The 20,996-nt window shown below is 32.8% G+C and overlaps 1 protein-coding gene across 3 annotated transcripts in view; it reads left to right on the top strand.

The window, feature by feature from the left end:
• The window catches only part of LOC127730791 (transcriptional protein SWT1-like), a 36,913-nt gene extending 20,148 nt beyond the window's left edge, over nucleotides 1–16,765 (top strand). For all 3 annotated transcript variants that reach the window (XM_052239369.1, XM_052239370.1, XM_052239371.1), the window contains 12 exons: nucleotides 1,165–1,214; nucleotides 2,483–2,524; nucleotides 2,900–2,966; nucleotides 3,253–3,341; nucleotides 4,152–4,250; nucleotides 6,219–6,306; nucleotides 6,799–6,887; nucleotides 7,771–8,007; nucleotides 8,389–8,411; nucleotides 14,222–14,266; nucleotides 15,011–15,125; nucleotides 15,681–16,765. In XM_052239369.1, coding sequence (XP_052095329.1) covers nucleotides 1,165–1,214; nucleotides 2,483–2,524; nucleotides 2,900–2,966; nucleotides 3,253–3,341; nucleotides 4,152–4,250; nucleotides 6,219–6,306; nucleotides 6,799–6,887; nucleotides 7,771–8,007; nucleotides 8,389–8,411; nucleotides 14,222–14,266; nucleotides 15,011–15,125; nucleotides 15,681–15,824 — 1,088 coding nt within the window. In that variant the 3' untranslated portion in view covers nucleotides 15,825–16,765. The remainder of the gene's footprint in view (nucleotides 1–1,164; nucleotides 1,215–2,482; nucleotides 2,525–2,899; nucleotides 2,967–3,252; nucleotides 3,342–4,151; nucleotides 4,251–6,218; nucleotides 6,307–6,798; nucleotides 6,888–7,770; nucleotides 8,008–8,388; nucleotides 8,412–14,221; nucleotides 14,267–15,010; nucleotides 15,126–15,680) is intronic.
• The last annotated feature ends 4,231 nt before the right edge of the window (nucleotides 16,766–20,996 follow it).

Here is a 20,996-nt window from a genome sequence, read left to right as displayed (position 1 = left end):
TTTGGGCCCCGTTTTTAAATTGGTCCACATTGAGGTCCAAAGGGTCCAAAATTAAACTTTGTTTGATTTCATCAAAAATTGAATTATTGGGGTTCTTTGATATGCCGAATCTAACTGTGTATTTAGATTCTTAAATTTTGGTTCCGTTTTCAAATTGGTCTACATTAAGGTCCAAAGGGTCCAAAATTAAACTTAGTTTGATTTTAACAAAAATTGAATTCTTAGGGTTCTTTGATATGCTGAATCTAAACATGTATTTAGATTTTTGATTATGGGCCCAGTTTTCAAGTTGGTCCAAATCGGGGTCCAAAATTAAACTTTGTTTGATTTCAACAAAAATTGAATATATGGGGTTCTTTGATATGCTGAATCTAACCATGTATTTAGATTTTTGATTTTTGGGCCCCGTTATCAACTTTGTCCACATTGAGGTCAAAAGGGTTCAAAATTAAACTTTGTTTGATTTCATCAAAAATTGAATTATTGGGGTTCTTTGATATGCCGAATCTAACCGTGTATTTAGATTCTTAATTTTTGGTTCCGTTTTCAAATTGGTCTCCATTAAGGTCCAAAGGGTCCAAAATTAAACTTAGTTTGATTTTAACAAAAATTGAATTCTTAGGGTTCTTTGATATGCTGAATCTAAACATGTATTTAGATTTTTGATTATGGGCCCAGTTTTCAAGTTGGTCCAAATCGGGGTCCAAAATTAAACTTTGTTTGATTTCAACAAAAATTGAATATATGGGGTTCTTTGATATGCTGAATCTAACCATGTATTTAGATTTTTGATTTTTGGGCCCCGTTATCAACTTTGTCCACATTGAGGTCAAAAGGGTCCAAAATTAAACTTTGTTTGATTTCATCAAAAATTGAATTCTTGGGGTTCTTTGATATGCTGAATCTAACCATGTATTTAGATTTTGGATATTGGACCATAATAGGTGAATGTCCAATTTAAAATTTTTAAGTTCTTAGACCACATTCAATCTGTGTTAGAAACCTATGCTGTGTCAAATATTTAATCACAATCCAAATCCAAAGCTGTATCAAGCTTGAATGTTGTGTCCATACTTCCCCCAACTGTTCAGGGTTCGACCTCTGCGGTCGTATCAAGCTGCGCCCTGCGGAGCATTTTATTAACCTTTAAATTTGAAATTTTAGATAACTCAGTTAGTGACAGTGAAGGAAGTTCAAACATAGATGTGCCAGAGGTAAGGTGAAAGATAAAATAAAATTCAATTGTAAGTGATAATGTCCATCAATATCTTATTGACACAAGAAACACAAGCATAACATTATAGTAAAGAGGTATACTCTATATATAGTCATGTAGGTCATATTTCTTTACTAGTGGTGAACATTCTGTACAATGTAGAAGACATCAAAACATTGAGTGAAACATATTTGGTTTGACATTTTTCAAAAGAGGTCAGTTTTTAGAAATAATGATATGGATATACAGAATGGAAGGTTTGATGATATGAATATTTGAAGAAAAAAATTGTCACACATTGAGCATCCTCTGATACAGCGACTCTTTTCACAAAAAATCTTAAGAGTAAAAATACTCGTAAGTCACACATTTCAGTATAACTTACGATAAATTTTAGTCGTAAGATTTGTTGTGAAAAGAGTCGCAGATACATGAATATACTCCAAATGTCAGTGCTTCTCAAATCATATGAGTGCGGGTGCACTCGACTCCAGTCTTAATTGACTAGGATTGTCAGTTTTCCTATCGAAGGTCGGTGGTTTTCTCCGGGCACTCCGGCTTCCTCCACCAATAAAAACTGGCCGCCACGAAATAGCCCAAAAGCGGTGCTTAAAAGTGGCGTTAAAACACCAAAAATCAAATCAAATCAAATCATATGACATATTAAGTCAAAGTTGTATGCAGATGAAGGTAGATGTATAAACATATATAATTGGAACAGATGTATCCTAAGAAATTTCATAAGCTGTGTATTGTATAAATATAAAAATAAGGAGATGTGGTATGATTGCCAATGAGACAACTATCCACCAAAGTTCAAATGAAGTGGATGTAAGCAATTATAGGCAACTATACAGCCTTCAACAATGAGGTAAACCCATACCATAAAGGATAAATTTAATTTTTGAATTGTTGTTTTAATAGAATATTTTAAACTCTGAAAGCTAGTAAATGGAAAGAATGATAGTTAATATTTAAATTTTATTTTTAAAATAAACTAGAAACAGTATTTTTACATTTGTATGTTCACATAGCTGTTTGTTTTGACAGGACTTTAAAGGTGTAATTGGAGGCAATACTTTCATGATTTATGATTTTTTTTATCAAACTATTGTGAATTATTTGTCTATATTCAAATTAATTATCATTTACAGAGTTCTGTCGTTAATAATTACAAGAAATTCATTTTATAATTTAAGAGTTGTTCAGTGAATACTTACAAAATCTTTATGTATACATGTACATATAAAGTATCTTTCATTTCAGGTATTAGAAAAGTTGACAAGAATGATATCAGAATGTCAAAAGGTTGGTGTTCTTGGTTATTCTGGCATAGGTTTATTAAAGTACTGATGTGTTAAAGGGGATATTTAATTGTCAAATCCAAATATGTTTTAACTTTGTATGCCATGTGCTGCATTGTGTATTATAGTATATTGTAAATAAATCATAATTCTGTATATTGAATATATACTTATATCCTAGTTATGAATATCATAATTGTTTATAAGGAAGTAGTGACAGTATTCACATTAAAAATTTGTAATCCTTTGATAGATAGATACCTGACTCTTTATGACTGCTTTTCAGGATGAAACACAACTTTTAGAAGTCACATGAGTATTATTATATATCCCTCCAAATATTTTGAAACTACAAAAAATAATTTTTGTTTGTTTTCAGGATATTTTCATTGTTGTTGACACAGGCATGTTGATTACAGATCTAGATTTAGTGCAAGGTCTAACTGGTAAGGAATCTCTATGATACATTTGTTATTCTGAAAATATTCATATTTATGCCTCGTTATTTGTATGTTTGAACAGCAGAAGCAACTCATTTTCCATGAAAAATTACAGCACTATTCAATAAATGGTGTGTTGATAATGGTAAAAAAACTGATTGAATTTTGTGATAAATAAAAAAAAGAAATTCAAAATTTTCCAACCTTTCTACAAAATATCTTGGTGAGCTGGATGCAAATTTATATGCTAAGCCCAATGGTTCTTATTTTAGCAATGAATATATATTTTCAGCACATGGTAAACCTGCTTTAGTATTTCCATGGGTTGTGATGCAAGAATTGGATTTTTTGAAAAAGGGAAAGACATCAATATCCTCTAATGTAAGTTTCCCCATAAATGATAATTTAGGAAAAATAGTATTAAATTTAATCATTTATATTGCAATGGAAAAATTCTTCATAACTTTGAAAGTTACTGTTAAAATTAATGCATGTTGATTGAAAAAAAATAATATTTCTATTGTTTCAATGATGAAACCGATTAAAGGACGTACATAAGATACTGTAACTTAGAAACATGTCTTCATATATATTAAGTAGTAAGTGGACACAAATTCCAATACACTTTTCTGGTTTAAATAAAACCTATGATGGATGCAAAGCATTGTTGTGCATAAAAATAAGAAAATATGGTTTGATTGCCAATGACACAACTATCCACCAGAGACCAAATGGCATTATAGATGTAAGCAACTGCCAAGTACAGCCTTCAACAATGAGCTTAGTTCATTCCGTATAGTAAGTTTATTTTGTCATAATCACTATAGCTACGGCCCTTTATGACATAAGGACAACACACTATAAATAGAGCTTATGAACGCCAATTCTCCAACAGTTTACTTCAGATTTGAAATATGATATAATGTAATACAATATCAAAATCATATCAAAATAAACATTAAAGTAGTACATTGTATCTATATTAGTAAGTCTTATATCTTAATGAATTAGCATAAAAAAGTAGTCATGGTTACCAGTATGTGATTGTGTAACACAAATGTGCTGTAAAAACAAACAAAGGAATTATCTTAACTATATTGGAATAAGAATAATTTTTACATCACAATTGCAAAATATGTTCTACTATATGAATTTTAAAGAGCATTATAAAAACAACCACTTTGTTTTTAGACTATTGAAACAGCCAAGAAAGCAAGATCTGCAGTTCAGTATTTATACCAATGTTTCCAATCTAGTCACCCACGTGTTGTTGGACAAACACCTGCACAGGTAGGGACACAAAGTCACAGTTAGTGCTGTAAACTAAACTTTCAAAGAAGTGCAGTTCATAGGTTAAGCATTGTTTTATATAAGGTAACCAGCTCAGAAATGAAATATGAGCTATTTTCATCATCTATGATCAACAGTTTGTATGACAATAACTTGTGTGTAAGTGTATGGATCTTTCTGAAATTGTACTACAAGGTTCCATATCACAAAGGGAAAGCTGGAATTGAGTTTGGGGGTAATTGCCCAAAACGTTTCGGAATAAGGGGCCAAAAAGGGGCTAAAAATAAGCATTTTTCTAGTTTCCAGACAATAACTTGTGTTCAAGTGTATGGATCTCTCTGAAATTGTACTGCAAGGTACAATACCACAAAGGGAAGGCTTGGATTGATTTTGGGGGTAATTGCCTCAAAATATTTTGAATTAGGGGCCAAAAAGGGGCAAAAGACAAGCATTTTTCTAGTTTCAGGACTATAACTTGTGTGTAAGTGTATGGATCTTTATGAAATTGTACTACAAAGTTCCATATCACAAAGGGAAAGCTGGGTTTGAGTTTGGTGGTAATTGCCCTAAACATTTAGGAATTTGGGCAGAGTTCGCGAAAACTTATTTTGACATGTCGGTCTTGGGACCAACAAAGCATGATTATTTGTCAGTCCTACAAAATTTTAGCCAGTCCTACAAAATCTGTCAATTTTATCCTGAAATAAAATTGATAACATATTTTATCGAAAAATAACTTTATTAATATTTGTTTTATTCTTTGCACCCACAGGCAAATTAACAATGAAGGACCAGTTCAGGTCTTCTGATTGTTCTTATTTAAAGTCATCTTCACTATCCATTTCATTATCTGAATCACTTTCTCGGCTGTTACAGTATTTGTTTGCTCCATAATTTTTGTAGGGTTCAATCGCCGATTGTTTGCCAGGGATGGCTCTATGAACAAATTTAGTAGGCCACGTGTAGATCCCCGCTTTGGTTTGTTTATAATAAATCCGTAAACCAGTACCAGAAATTGGCAGCGGGGACATCTAATAACCGATGTAAACATTTATTGGAAACAGTTGCGGTACATCTAATAACCGATGTAAAAAAGTGCCGAAATATGCACTACAACGGCCGTTTTTACATGGGTCATCGGGACGGCACTAGCCTTCAAAATACTGGTCCGAGCCTCATTTTAACCAACAGGACCGACAGGACCGACCATTTTCGCGAACTCTGATTTGGGGCCAAAAAACATGCATTTTTAGTTTCCAGACAATAACTTGTGTTCAAGTGTTTGGATCTCTCTGAAATTGTACTGCAAGGTACCATACTACAAAGGGAAGGCTGGGATTGAGTTTGGGGGTGATGAATCATAAGGGGGTTCAAAAAATTGAGGGGGGGATTTTTTTTTCCTTTTTTCCCCTTTTTTTTTTCTTTAAAATTTTCCATTTTAAGTTGGTTATTTTTGATAAAAGCAAATAATAATGATATGGTTTGATTTCATCAAAAATTGAAATATTTGGGTTCTTTGATATGCTGAATTTAACCGTGTATTTAGATTCTTAATTTTTGGTCCAGTTTTCAAATTGGTCTACATTAAGGTCCAAAGGGTCCAAAATTAAACTTAGTTTGATTTAAAAAAAAATTAAATTCTTGGGGTTCTTTGATATGCTGAATCTAACCGTGTATGTATTTAGATTTTGGATATTGGACCATAATAGGTAAATTAAAATTTTTTAAGTTCTTAGACCACATTCAATCTGTGTCAGAAACCTATGCTGTGTCAAATATTTAATCACAATCAAAATTCAGAGCTGTATCAAGCTTGAATGTTGTGACCATACTTGCCCCAACTATTCAGGGATTCGACCTCTGCGGTCGTATCAAGCTGCGCCCAGTGGAGCATTTTATTAGAAGTTTGAAGGGTTATCATGTTAAGTTGGAGTGGTAAATTGTAGGATAGTTCTTATTATTTTGTAGGCAAGAATTGCCTCTGAAGTCAGTGATTTTAAAGCTGAATGTAGTGATGATAGGATATTACAATGTTGTATACAATATCAAAGTAACAGTGAGTATTGTTATAATGTAGTGATGATAGGATATTACAATGTTGTATACAATATCAAATTAACAGTGCGTATTGTTATAAATTGAAAAGAAAAGATAACATTTTTTGAGAAAACATTTAGCATGTTGATAATGCATGAATAATATGAGGCAAAAACAAAAAAGGCATGTAATTATTCACAATGATATATATGTTGTAATGTAAATAACTAGTAATACTATTAATGAGATCTAGAGTTTGGCTAATACAACTCTCATAAATATGAGAAAAATCGAGAGTAGGTGTCCTTTAAAAGTAAGTATATCCTGCTAAAATGTACTGCCTTGTAATAAAAAGGGAGGAATTGTGTATGATTCAACATCAAATAGCAAGTATTCCATATGTTAATTTGTCATTGTTGTTGATTCCTGTTAAATAAAAAAGCTAAACTTTGATTATGACATTTGCAATAATTTGTTAATTTAATAATAAGTGTATTATTGTTTATTTAAGATCCAGATTGTTCAGTATTGCTGCTGACTAAAGATTTAAATTTGTGCAATAAATCTCTTATAAATGGCATTAAGGCATTCCCGCTGTTGGTAAGTTAATTATATCATTGGTTTTCATTGAGGTCTAATGTTTGTTACAACTATTTTATATATTTAAAAACTGTACACATAGTTTGACTATATTTTGTGACTGTACCAAGTCAAAACTATCACAAGATGTATTATTCATTGTTGTTTGAACGTCAATTTTTTTCTTCTTCAGAGGAATGGGTGGTTGGTATATATCCAATACTTTTGGGGATTCCTGTCATTGTTTTTATGCATTTTTCTGATGTAAATTGAATCCTGTATAAACAAGACTTATCTACTGAACCAATGTATCAGTCCATGCGGTGTAAATATTGTTTGATAATTATTATACCCCCGCTTTAAAAAAGTGGGGTATACTGTTTTACCTCTGTCTATCCGTCAGTCCATTCGTCAGTCCATCCGTCCGTCCCAAGGTTATTTTTCTTAGCATTTTTCTCAGGAACTTCATTACAAGGATTTCTGAAATTTGGTTTCAGGGTTTATATGAGTCAGCTATACCATGTGATGCGTTTTCAGATTCATCACTCAACAACTTCCTGTTTACCTAACACTTTCATCATTTTACACATGACATCCAAGTAGTTGAAAATTTTCGTCACATTTATCTCAGGAACTACATTACAAGGATTTCTGAAATTTGTTTTCAGGGTTTATATGAGTTAGCTATACCGTGTGATTCGTTTTCAGATTCATCACTCAACAACTTCCTGTTTACCGAAATATTTGGGCGGGGGTATCATCATCACAGTTTCACTTGTTAATCATGTGTAAACTCAACATAGTTTTAATTTTAATAGAATCTCCAATTCTGAAGAAGTCCTTATTGAAATATTTTACTGGACCATTAACACATTTTTATAAGAGGACATTTTCTTTTACACAGGAAGGAGAACAACATTTTGATAATTTCAAAAATAACAATACTGTTGAAGACAGAATATCTATAGAAGACAGGAAAGAAAGGGATGAAAACCTCCCTAGAATAGAGGGATTAGATTTACTATTCCAAACCAATGATATAATGTCACAGGAAGGATTGATCAATGCTGAATGGCAACATGAAACAGAAAAAACTTATGATGAACTGCTACAGGATATCAAATATTTTACAGACACAAAAGTTAGTGAAAAGATTAATTTATTGTTGCAACAATACGAAGATAAATGATTAATGAAAAAAAAAAATATATTGGACTGTACTCACCAATAGGTTCAATGCAGTATGATAAGACCACTTCAGGCAATGGCTCCTTTTTGGGGTCAACCTTTAAGAACCCAGAGGTTTATGAAATATAAAAAAAATCCATCTGACAATAGACTGTTTTTAAATCTCAGTGTGGTTTTTTTACATGGCTAATTCTAGTTTTGATGTGAATGGTTTGCCATAGGTGGCTCCTCAATGATATTTCATATTTCTCCCACATTTTCATTTATTTATATGTATTTTATGTAAACAATATATCCTAGGTTTTAAATTATTTTTATCTTTGTTTTTTTCTAGATTGTGAAGCAACAGTACCGCAGGTAAGGATAACATATAAGTGTTCTATAATTAAAGTAGCCAGATTTAGTTAAAAAAATAAGAATAAGTAGTAGATGGACTATTGAAAGGGTCTGTATAAACTGACAAATGTGACACAAATATTTGGACAATTGATTTGTGAAGTGCTTTCAGTGATTTTGTACTTTTGATTCTACACTGTACCTTGTAGTTTGGTACATTTTCCTTTTGCTGTAGGTCTTAAAACAAATACGGGAAATATTGAGACTTATATAAACTTGAAATGATGAGGCTTCATGAAGAGGCTAAAGATTGTGAGAGAAAAATTATTTCCATTGATTAAAAGGTCGATTTGACAGATTTCTGCATTTCTCTTTGGATATATGTAAACCATCCTGGCATCCAATATATTCTAGTTGTTCATCAAAAGCATTGGCAAAAAATGATATATTAAATGGACATGGGATTTAGAATATGTTCAGAACAAGTTGGACTGGCATGATAAGGTATTACAACAAGAGTGCACACGCTGAAATGTCTCGCCTTCTTTACTAATCATTGATATTATGTTGATAGTCCTAAATATAAAGCTTTATTACAACTGTCACATAAACTTAACATTAACCAAGTAAACTAAACATTGACCAATGAACCATGAAAATGAGGTCAAGGTCAGATGAACCATGCTAGGCAGGCATGTACAGCTAACAATTCTTCCTTACAACAAATATAGTTGACCTATTGCTTATAGTTTAAGAAAAACAGACGAAAACACAAAAACTTAACACTGAGCAATGAACCTTGAAAATGAGGTCAAGGTCAAATAAAACCTGCGTAACTGACATATAGATCATAAAATATTTCCATACACCAAATATAGTTGAACTATTGCATATAGTATTAGAAAAAAAGACCAAAACTCAAAAACTTTAACTTTGACCACTGAACCATGAAAATGAGGTCAAGGTAAGATGACACCTGCCAGCTAGACATGTACACCTTACAATCATTCCATACACCAAATATAGCTGACCTATTGCATGCAGTATTAGAAAGAAAGACCAAAACTCAAAAACTTAACTTTGACCACTGAACCATGAAAATGAGGTCAAGGTCAGATGACACCTGCCAGCTAGACATGTACACCTTACAATCATTCCATACACCAAATATAGTAGACCTATTGCATACAGTATAAGAAAAACAGACCAAAACACAAAAACTTAACTATAACCACTGAACCATGAAAATGAGGTCAAGGTCAGATGACACCTGCCAGTTGGACATGTACACCTTACAGTCCTTCCATACACCGAATATACTAGACCTATTGCTTATAGTATCTGAGATATGGACTTGACCACGAAAACTTAACCTTGTTCACTGATCCATGAAATGAGGTCGAGGTCAAGTGAAAACTGTCTGACGGGCATGAGGACCTTGCAAGGTACGCACATACCAAATATAGTTATCCTATTACTTATAATAAGAGAGAATTTAACATTACAAAAAATCTGAACTTTTTTTTCAAGTAGTCACTGAACCATGAAAATGAGGTCAAGGACATTGGACATGTGACTGACGGAAACTTCGTAACATGAGGCATCCATATACAAAGTATGAAGCATCCAGGTCTTCCATCTTTTAAAATATAAAGCTTTTAAGAAGTTAGCTAACGCCGCCGCCGCCGCCGCCGCCGCCGCCGCCGCCGGATCGCTATCCCTATGTCGAGCTTTCTGCGACAAAAGTCGCAGGCTCGACAAAAATAAAGTTGATAAAATTTAAAATATAAATTGGCAGTCATAATTCTACTAAAAAATGAATAAATTAAATTTACAATGGTCAATAGTTGCAGTGTTTTTAGCTCACCAGGGCCCGAAGGGCCCCATGTGAGCTTATGCCATCACTTGGCTTCCGTCGTCTGTCGTCGTCGTCTGTCGTCGTAAACTATTTCAGAAATCTTCTCCTCTGAAACTACTGGGCCAATTACCTTCAAACTTTAATTAAATGTTCCTTAGGGTATCTAGTTTATAAATTGTATCCGAAGTTTTGATCCATAGACTAACATGGCCGCCATGGCTAAAAATAGAACATAGGGGTCAAATGCAGTTTTTGGCTTATATCTCAAAAAACTAAAGCTTTTAGAGCAAATCTGACATGGGGTGAAATTGTTCAGTTGGTCAAGATCTATCAGCTCTGAAATTTTCAGACGAATCGAACAACCCATTGTTGGGTTGCTGCCACCGAATTGGTAGTTTTAACAAAATTTTGCAGTTTTTAGCTCACCTGGCCCAAAGGGCCAAGTGAGCTTTTCTCATCACTTGGCGTCTGTCGTCCGTCGTCGTCGTCCGTCGTCGTTAACTTTTACAAAAATCTTCTCCTCTGAAACTACTTGGCCAAATTAAACCAAACTTAGCCACATTCATTATTGGGGTATCTAGTTTAAAACATGTGTCGGGTGACCCGGCCAACCAACCAAGATGGCCACCATGGCTAAAAATAGAACATAGGGGTAAAATGAAGATTTTGGCTTATATCTCTGAAATCAAAGCATTTAGAGCAAATCAATGACATGGGGGTAAAATTGTTTATCAGGTCAAGATCTTTCTGCCCTGAAATTTTCAGATGAATCCGACAATCGGTAATTTTAAGGAAATTTTGCCGTTTTTGGTTATTATCTTGAATATTATTATAGATAGAGATAAACTGTAAACAGCAATAATGTTCAGCAAAGTAAGATCTACAAATAAGTCAACTTGACCAAAATGGTCAGTTGACCCCTTAAGGAGTTATTGCCCTTTATAGTCAATTTTTAATCATTTTTCGTAAATTTTTGTAATCTTTTACAAAAATCTTGTCCTCTGAAACTACTAAGACAAATTTAACCAAACTTGTCCACAATCATCATTAGGGTATCTAGTTTAAAAAATGTGTCCGATGACCCTGCCCGACATGGCTAAAAAATAGTACATAGGGTAAAATGCAGTTTTTGGCTCATATCTCTGAAACCAAAGCATTTAGAGCAAATCTGACGAGAAAAAAATTGTTCATTAGTTGAAGATCTATCTGCCCTGAAATTTTCAGACCAATCAGGCAACACATTGTTGGGTTGCTGCCCCTGAATTGGTAATTTTAAGAAAATTTTGCAGCTTTTGGTTATTATCTTGAATATTATTATAGATAGAGGTAAACTGTAAACAGCAATAATGTACAGCAAAGTAAGATCTACAAATAAGTCACCACAACCTAAATTGTCAATTGACCCCTTAAGGAGTTATTGCCCTTTATAATCAGTTTTTTACAATTTTCATAAATTTTGTAAATTTTTGTAAATTTTTACAAAATATTTTCCACTGTAACTACTGGGCCAAGTTCATTATAGATAGAGATAATAGTGAGGAGCAAGAATGTTCAGTAAAGTAAGATCGACAAACACATCACCATCACCAAAACACAATTTTGTCATGAATCCGTCTGTGTCCTTTGTTTAATATGCACATAGACCAAGGTGAGCGACACAGGCTCTTTAGAGCCTCTAGTTTGTTATTATTTTGAATATTATTATAGATATATATAAACTGTAAGCAGCAATAATGTTCAGCAAAGTAAGATCTACAAAAAAGTTAATATGACCATAATTGTCAATTGACCCCTTAAGGAGTTATTGCCCTTTAAAGACAAATTTACACAATTTTTTCATCAAGTTTGCTAACATTTAAAAATCTGAAACTACTGGGCCAATTACCTTCAAACTTTAAATAAATGTTCCTTAGGGTATCTTGTTTATAAATTGTATCCGAAGTTTGTATCCATCGACAAACATGGTCACCATGGCTAAAAATAGAACATAAGGGTCAAATGCAGTTTTTGGCTTATATCTCAAAAACTAAATCTTTTAGAGCAAATGTGACATGGGGTAAAATTGTTTTGTATCGTCCCAAGACACATTAGTTTTCGCACTCTAACTTTAGTTTAAGTGAATGGATCTCAATGAAATTTAATCATAAGGGTCAATACCACAAAAGGAAGGTGGGGATTGATTTTGGGGGTTATGGTACCCACAGGTGAGGAAATAGGGGCCAAAAAAGGGGCCAAAAATAAGCATTTTTGTAACTTCCAGACATAACTATTGTGTAAGTGTATGGATCTCTCTGACATTGTACCACAAGGTTCCATATCACAAAGGGAATGCTGGGATTGATTTTGGAGGTAATTGCCTCAAAATTTTAGGAATTAGGGGCCAAAAAGGGGCAAAAAACAACATTTTTCTAGTTTCATGACAATAACTTGTGTGTAAGTGTATGGATCTCTCTGACATTGTATCACAAGGTTCCATATCACAAAGGGAATGCTGGGATTGATTTTGGGGGTAATTGCCTCCAAATTTTAGGAATTAGGGGCAAAAAAGGGGCAAAAACAAGCATTTTTCTAGTTTCATGACAATAACATGTGTGTAAGAGTATGGATCTTTATGAAATTGTACTACAAGGTTCCATATCACAAAGGGAAAGCTGGAATTGAGTTTGGGGGTAATTGCCCAAAAAGTTTATCAAAAAGGGGCCAAAAATAAGCATTTTTCTAGTTTCCAGACAATAACTTGTGTTCAAATGTTAGGATCTCTCTGAAATTATACTGCAAGGTACCATACCACAAAGGGAAGGCTGGGATTGATATTGGGGGTAATTCCCTCAAAATTTTAGTAATTAGGGGCCATAAAAAGGCAAAAAAACAAGCATTTTTCTAGTTTCAGGACAATAACTTGTGTGTAAGTGTATGGATTTTTATGAAATTGTACTGCAAGGTTCCATATCACAAAGGGAAAGCTGGGTTTGAGTTTGGGGGTAATTGCCCTAAACGTTTAGGAATTTGGGGCCAAAAAGGGGCCAAAAACCGAGCATTTTTCTAGTTTCCAGACAATAACTTGTGTTCGAGTGTATGGATCTCTCTGAAATTGTACTGCAAGGTACCATACCACAAAGGAAAGCTGGGATTGAGTTTGGGGGTGATGAATCGTAAGGGGGTTCAAAAAATTGGGGGGGATTTTTTTTTCCTTTTTTTTCTTTAAAATTTTCCATTTTAAATTGGTTATTTCTGATTTATATATAAAAGCAAATAATAATATGGTTTGAATAGGTAAATTTAAATTTTTTAAATTCTTAGACCACTTTCATTCTGTGTGAGAAACCTATGCTGTGTCAAATATTTAATTACAATCCAAATTCAGTGCTGTATCAAGCTTGAATGTTGTGTCAATATTTGCCCCAACTGTTCAGGGTTCGACCTCTGCGGTCGTATCAAGCTGTGCCCCAGCGGAGCATTTTATTTGTTATTATTTTGAATATTATTATAGATATATATAAACTGTAAGCAGCAATAATGTTCAGCAAAGTAAGATCTTAAAAAGTTAATATGACCAAAATTGTCAATTGACCCCTTAAGGAGTTATTGCCCTTTAAAGACAATTTTACACAATTTGTTCATCAAGTTTGCTAACATTTAAAAATCTTCTCCTCTGAAATACAGGTGAGCGATTCAGGCTCTAGAGAGCCTCTTGTTAAAATATATTTTTGAGTGAGAGCGAGAATGGTGTGAATTTTTTTACAAGGAAAAAAAAAAAGGAAAAGAATTTAGCTGATGTCTAAGTAAAGTTGCAAAATATGGCAATTTTCATGGACATTGTAATAGTGGAGAATTAAGCAAAAAACATAATCTTGCTGCCTCTCCAACGTTTTGTATGACAAGGATTATTTGATGTAACCAAAAATAAGTATATTGTTATATATAAATGATTTATGTTCATCAGTTTGTGAATAGTTCTGATATTTTTTTCCAGGTTACAGGATAAAATTATAGATGAACACAATTCAACATGGAGACAGTAAGTGAACATAGTGAAAAACTGTAAAAATAAATTCACTTTAGTTGTCCTTTGGGAAATTGTCCCCGTACATTATAAGTGGGAAAGCATTTGTTTTTGTTATTTTCTGTCTGTATGTTATCTAGTTGCCCAATTCTCTTCAGTTTACACTAAAACAAAAACTTGTAACACATTGTGCAATTGTGCACCTATTCTTTTTGTTCAGACTTATTTTATTTTTTTGTTTAGGAAGTAAGCATTTTCAAAGACTTTGTATCAATGAGATAATGGTAAGATATAATGTCCTTTTGAACATCGACAGCAAGAAAGTTGTGTCAAAAGATATCTTTATTTATTGATAGAATCAGGCTTGGTTGATAATGAAATAATTTTAAAGAGTACTTATTAAAACAGGGTACAAAGACCCTCTTGATACATAAAACAGTATTTGGCTTTCTTAATGCCTGTTTTTGGTCATTTTAATACCAGTATGTTGAGGTTTATACCAAGATACATTATTTTAATAGCAAAATAATGTATAAGTAGAAATTGTTAAAAACAATCTCCTCTTTCCTCTAATAAGAACAAAACGCTAATTAACAATAGACAAGTATAATAAACACTAATAAACACAAAAAATAGAGGAAAAATAGTATAGTAACATGACCTAAAAAAACTACTGAAGATAAAAACAACTATGTTACTAAATGAATAAACTAATTGATAGTATGAAATATTATTAATTTTATATATCTCTTCTGACAGGGTTGCAATTTTACCATACACCTCTGATTGCTTTTGTAAAAACACAGGCAAACTTCTTGGAGAATATGCCATTCAAAAGAAATTCCTGGAGGAAAGGCATTTTACTGTTGTTGAGGTAAGACTGAATAATAGATATATTAAAATGACATTGCAACATGGAAAGGTTGTTCACAACATCAACCAGAAAAATGTTAAAGGTGCAAAATATAGAGCCTCATGGTCTATATAGTCTCAAGATGGCTGGCTAAACAGATCACATCAATTGAGGGTCTCAATATTGATCGAATTTAAATATCACAAAGGTTTATGGGAAAGGGGAAAATAAAAAAACATAAATAAAAGATAAACTGGCGATACCAGGATGAAAGAAAAAAAATGAGAAGACAATTAACAGTTCACAAAACATAACACAAGCTTAAGATTGAACAAAACAAACCCTATTAAAACTTTGGGTTACCTATGGTGCTTAAGAATTTTATTTATATCTTTCTACATCAGTGGCTCCTATAATGATGCTCATGGCTAGTTCAAATCCACTGATTTTGCAAATGATGTTATAATGAGAAAAGAAGGACCAGATTGTGGTTACAACTAATGATACATATCTATGATTACATGTCACACAGCTCTTTCATACTTACTTATTAATTAATTTTCTCTTCTCTTTCAGGTTAAGTACAGTGAAATGCATAAAATGAGAGAGAAGTTGAAAGCCTTTATTCCACTTGCACATCAGACAGAACCAAAACATTTAAGACAGTTAAAACACATGATATATCAAAACAGATTTCCATTGTATTTTATTTCTTATTGACTGTAATCAAAATGACTTAACCTTTGTGTTCTTCTTCTTTGTATGCTGAATTGATGTTAAAGTATCGCCAAAGTTTATCACAGTGTGTAATTTAGACAATCACAGAATTTTGTTATACAAACCCAAATATGTTTACACAGTATATGTATGAAGATATGTGGAATATGTAATTTAAAACTCCGGAAACTACATTAGCCTTGCTATGAAATATAAATTTTGTGATCATACAAAATTTTTTACTTTACTCATTTATTATGCTAATGTTTGCCAATGTTAACTTGGACTGTTAAGATATTGCAGCGAGTTATACACCTGTCAATATGGAATTGTTCAAGGATCTGTTTGTGAACACTAACATTTCTGAACAAGACATTTCAGCAAAATTTTGAGAAGGAAATACCCAATTTATGTAGTCAAGTCCCCATCCAGTTTCCAAATCAAATCCCTTTAACTTTACAGAATGGATCTCATATACAAGAGGTGTTTTGTGAGTTTTCCTCACTTTTCCATACTCAGAGAAGATGAATCACATTTTCAGTAAATTAAGGCATAGAATTAATGATTTTGCTTAATCCATATATTTTTAAGTTTTATATCTGTATTGATTTTAAACCTTTATTATAGACCCTTCTTGTTTCAGTGAATTACTGTGAAAACTGTCCATATGAGACTTTACCCATTTTTACAATACATGCAAATCTTATTTGATTATTTTTATAATTCTTTCTAATTATACTTTGTTGTATGAGAAGAAAGACAAAATGCTTTTACTTTTTTTTTTAAGGAAGATGATCAGCAATGAATTAAAATGAATCATTCCATACACTGTATTATCCATATCCTAATAAAATGATTTGTAAAAAGTATTATTTGTATTTTTTATCAAATGCATAGTAGTAAACAATATACCTTTACTATTAAACTGAGTTGGTATACTGCAATCACCTTGTCTGTATGATCTTCAGGAGTTATGGTCCTTACTATTTTGGGAAATTGCATTTTATGCACTTTCCATTCAATAACTGAGGAATCGTTTTACCAATGCTTTTCAAATTATAATACATGGATATGTTGTTACTGATGACAAAATAAAGGTCAAGTTTGACATTGCAGATTTTAACTTTTACTGCTCAGGACTTATTTTCCTTGATATAATGGAAAATGGCTATGCATTTCAGTGCAATAACTTATGAACTAATGCTTTTCAAAGTACTGTTTGATATGTTTTAACTGATAACAAAATAGAATTCAAGTTCAATATTGTTGTTTTCACTTTTGCTGTTCAGGAGTTTAAAGTCCTTGATAGATTTGAAAATAAGAACTGAGCATGGAACATGGAACAAGCATGAAAGCATTTTTAAAATACAGAAAACCTGTGTCATATTAGAATTATTGGTTATGGTAATTGAAAAACAGACCAAAACACAAAATCTATAACAACACAAATTAATAACTTCAGAGTCTGTTTGGACTAGTAATGGTGTATATAATGAACTATCTTGAACAATATTGACGAATGAACTGTGAAAATGATGTCAAGGTCAGATTATACCTACCAGACAGACATGTACACCTTACAATAATTCCATACACCAAATATAGTTGACCAACTGCTAATAGTTCTTGAAAAACTGATCAAAACTCAAAAACTTAACATTGACCACTGAACCATAAAAAAGGTCAAGGTCAGATGAAACCTGCCAGACTAACATGTACCTTACAATCATTCTATACACCACATATAGTTGTCCTACATCTTATAGTATCTGAGAAACCGACCTAATCACAAAACGTTTTACCTTGATCACTGACTGATCCATGAAATGAGGTTGAGGTCAGGTGAACCCTGTCTGATGGACATGTAGACGTTGCAAGGAACCCATATACCAACTATAGTTATCCTATCACTCATAATAAGAAAGATATTCACATGACATAAAAAAAATTTTGTTTAAAGCAGTCGCTGAACCATGAAAATTAGGTCAAGGACAATGGACATATGACAGACGGAAACTTCATAATATAAGGTATCTGCATACAAGGTATGAAACATCAAGGTCTTCTACCTATCGGAAATAAGCTTTATACAAATAGTTTACACCACCACTGTCGCTGCCGGATAGGAATCCCTGTCTCGTATACTGCCACATCTCGTCACAGGCAAGACAGAAATGATAGATATTAATCTACTTTGATTGGCTCATATTGTTAAGTTTCTGTCTCGGTAATAATTCCAAACATCTTTTTTCAGTCTTTGAATATCCCACTCGAAAGATTGGGGGCCACTGGTTTACCTATGTCCTATGTCTGTGGTTCTTTGAAATTTTTCTCATTTTTAGCTCACCTGGCCCGAAGGGCCAAGTGAGCTTTTCTCATCACTTAGCGTCCGTCGTCGGCGGCGTCGTTGTCGTCCATCGTCAATAGCTTTTTACAAAAATCTTCTTCTCTGAAACCACTGGGCCAAATTTAACCAAACTTGGCCACAATCATTATTAGGGTATCTATTTTAAAAAATGTGTCCGATGACCCCGCCAACCAACCAAGATGGCCGCCATGGCTAAAAATAGAACATAGGGGTAAAATGTAGATTTTGGCATATATCTCTGAAACCAAAGCATTTAGAGTAAATCTGACAAGGGTAAAACTGATTATCAGGTCAAGATATCTTGAATATTATTATAGATAGAGATAAACTGTAAACAGCAATAATGTTCAGCAAAGTAAGATCTACAAATAAGTTGTCATGACCAAAATTGTCAGTCGACCCCTTTAGGAGTTATTGCCCTTAATAGTCAATTTTTAACAATTTTTTGTAAATTTTTGTAATCTTTTACAAAAATCTTCTTCTCTGAAACTACTGAGACAAATTTAACCATACTTGGCCATAATCATTATTAGGGTATCTAGTTTAAAAATTTGTCGGATGACCCCGCCTTCCAACCATCATGGCCGACTTGGTTAAAAATAGAACATAGGGGTAAAATGCAGATTTTAGTTTATATCTCTGAAACTAAAGCATTTAGAGCAAATCTGATAGGTGGCAAAAATGTTCATCAGATTTAGATTTATCTGCCCTAAAATTTTCAGGCGAATCCGACAACCCGTTGTTGGGTTGCTGCCCCTGAGTTAGTAATTTTACAAAAATTTTGCAGTTTTTTGTTATTATCTTAGATATCATTATAATATCTAATATCTAATACTATTAATTATGATTTTAACCTTATTTTACATGATTTCCAAAGCATCAGTAAATACAGGTGAGCGACACAGGCTCTTGAGAGCCTCTAGTTTCAGAACTCAAATCTGAGCTTTCTGATTGTTTTGCTATCATGCTTTATGTAAATATGTTATACATTGAGATGGTTTTTTTTTTTTTTAAATATCCATTGCTCATCAACTTCATGTTTACCCATCACCAAGAAGGGACATAATTAGTGAGGAATAGTTCACCGTACATCTTGTTTATACATACACACATTATGAACATACATGGAAAAATTGTAAGTCTTTATGCTACAGTCACAACCAAAATAGGCCTGAATAAAGATGTGTGTATAAATTCAATTTATAGTACACCTAATTTTAGGAGCCAGAATTCACCATAACACAGTTGACAAGAATGAAAAACACACTTTTTAAATATATCGCTACACCTAAGGGGAATAACTCTTTTAAGAATTAACTGACAATTTCAGTCATGTTGACATGTTTGTAGATCTTATCTGGCTGTTAATTTTTCCTTTTTAAAGTTTCTATTTAGATAATAGGCAAAAAATGCATAAAAATTATCATTTAAGGGCAATAACTCAAATAACAAGTCGACTGAAGATTTCAGCCATTACGGCACATTTGTAGATCTTGTCTTGCTGATCATTTGTGCTATATAAAGTGTCTATCTATCTATTACAGTTTTCAAGATAATATGCAAAAACTTGGAAAATTGTAATTAAAGGGCAATAACTTCAATAAGGAGTTGACTAACGATTTCGGTTATTTTGGCTTATTTGTTGATCTTGTCTTGCTGATCATTTTTGCTTTTTAAAGTTTCCATCTATCTATTACAATTTAAGAGATAAAAGGCAAAAATTTTTAAAAATGGTAAAATTTGTCAAGGTAAAAAAAAAGACAATAACTCCTACAAGAAGTCGTCCGACAGTTTTGACTTAAATCAACAATAGGTAGAGCTCAACATATGGAACATTTTTGCCCCTGTCAGATTTTCTGTATTTATAGCGTTTATGAAATAATAGGCAAAGCTTGCATTTTACCCCTACGTTCCATTTTTAGCCATGTCAGCAATCTTGGTTGACAGACAGGGTCATTGATACATTTTTTAAACTAGAAACACTAATGATGGCTGTGACCAATTTTGGTTAAATTTGGCCCTGTAGTTTCAGAGGAGAAGATTTTTGTAAAAGTTAACAACAATGATGGCAAGTGATGAGAAAAGCTCACTTGGCCTTTTGGCCAGGTGAGCTAAAAATCAGCTCAATATCTGAAAAGGTTTATGACTTACTAAAATATTTTAATGCAATTTATTTTTTATGCCCCACCTACGATAGTAGATAGGCATTATGTTTTTTGGTCTGTGCGTCCGTTCGTTTGTCAGTCTGTGCGTTCGTCTATCTGTCCCGCTTCAGGTTAAAGTTTTTGGTCAAGGTAGTTTTTGATGAAGTTGAAGTCCAATCAACTTGAAACTTAGTACACATGTTTCCTATATGATCTTTCTAATTTTAATTCCAAATTAAGAGTTTTGACCCCAATTTCACGGTCCACTGAACATAGAAAATGATAGTGCTAGTGGGGCATCCGTGTACTATGGACACATTCTTGTTAATAAATATTTTGATGTGATAATGTCATGTATTTTGAGGGGGTGTAATCCAGTTTACTGAGCTTCCTGGAATGCTCTGTACAATAACAGATATGTTTTAATTTTTCTAATAATTTGTTAAACAGGGATTTTTAAGCAAATAAATGGATTGGATTAACTGTAACATCTCTACATGTATCTTAGATTTTAAAGTCAAAAATATCTTTCTGGCTGTGCTTAAGTATCATTCAATTAATGACATGAAAATCAATGATGGGCATAGGAAACTAAGAAAATATAATACAGTCCTTTAACTGGACATGTGTTTTCTTATGTGTAGCAACTTCGTGGGAAAATCA

This window comes from Mytilus californianus, unplaced genomic scaffold (assembly GCF_021869535.1).
Source record: "Mytilus californianus isolate M0D057914Y unplaced genomic scaffold, xbMytCali1.0.p SCAF_2, whole genome shotgun sequence".
Classification (NCBI taxonomy): domain Eukaryota; kingdom Metazoa; phylum Mollusca; class Bivalvia; order Mytilida; family Mytilidae; genus Mytilus; species Mytilus californianus.
The sequence above is the reverse complement of the archived record's forward strand: the minus strand, read 5'-3'. Positions and strand labels throughout refer to the sequence as shown.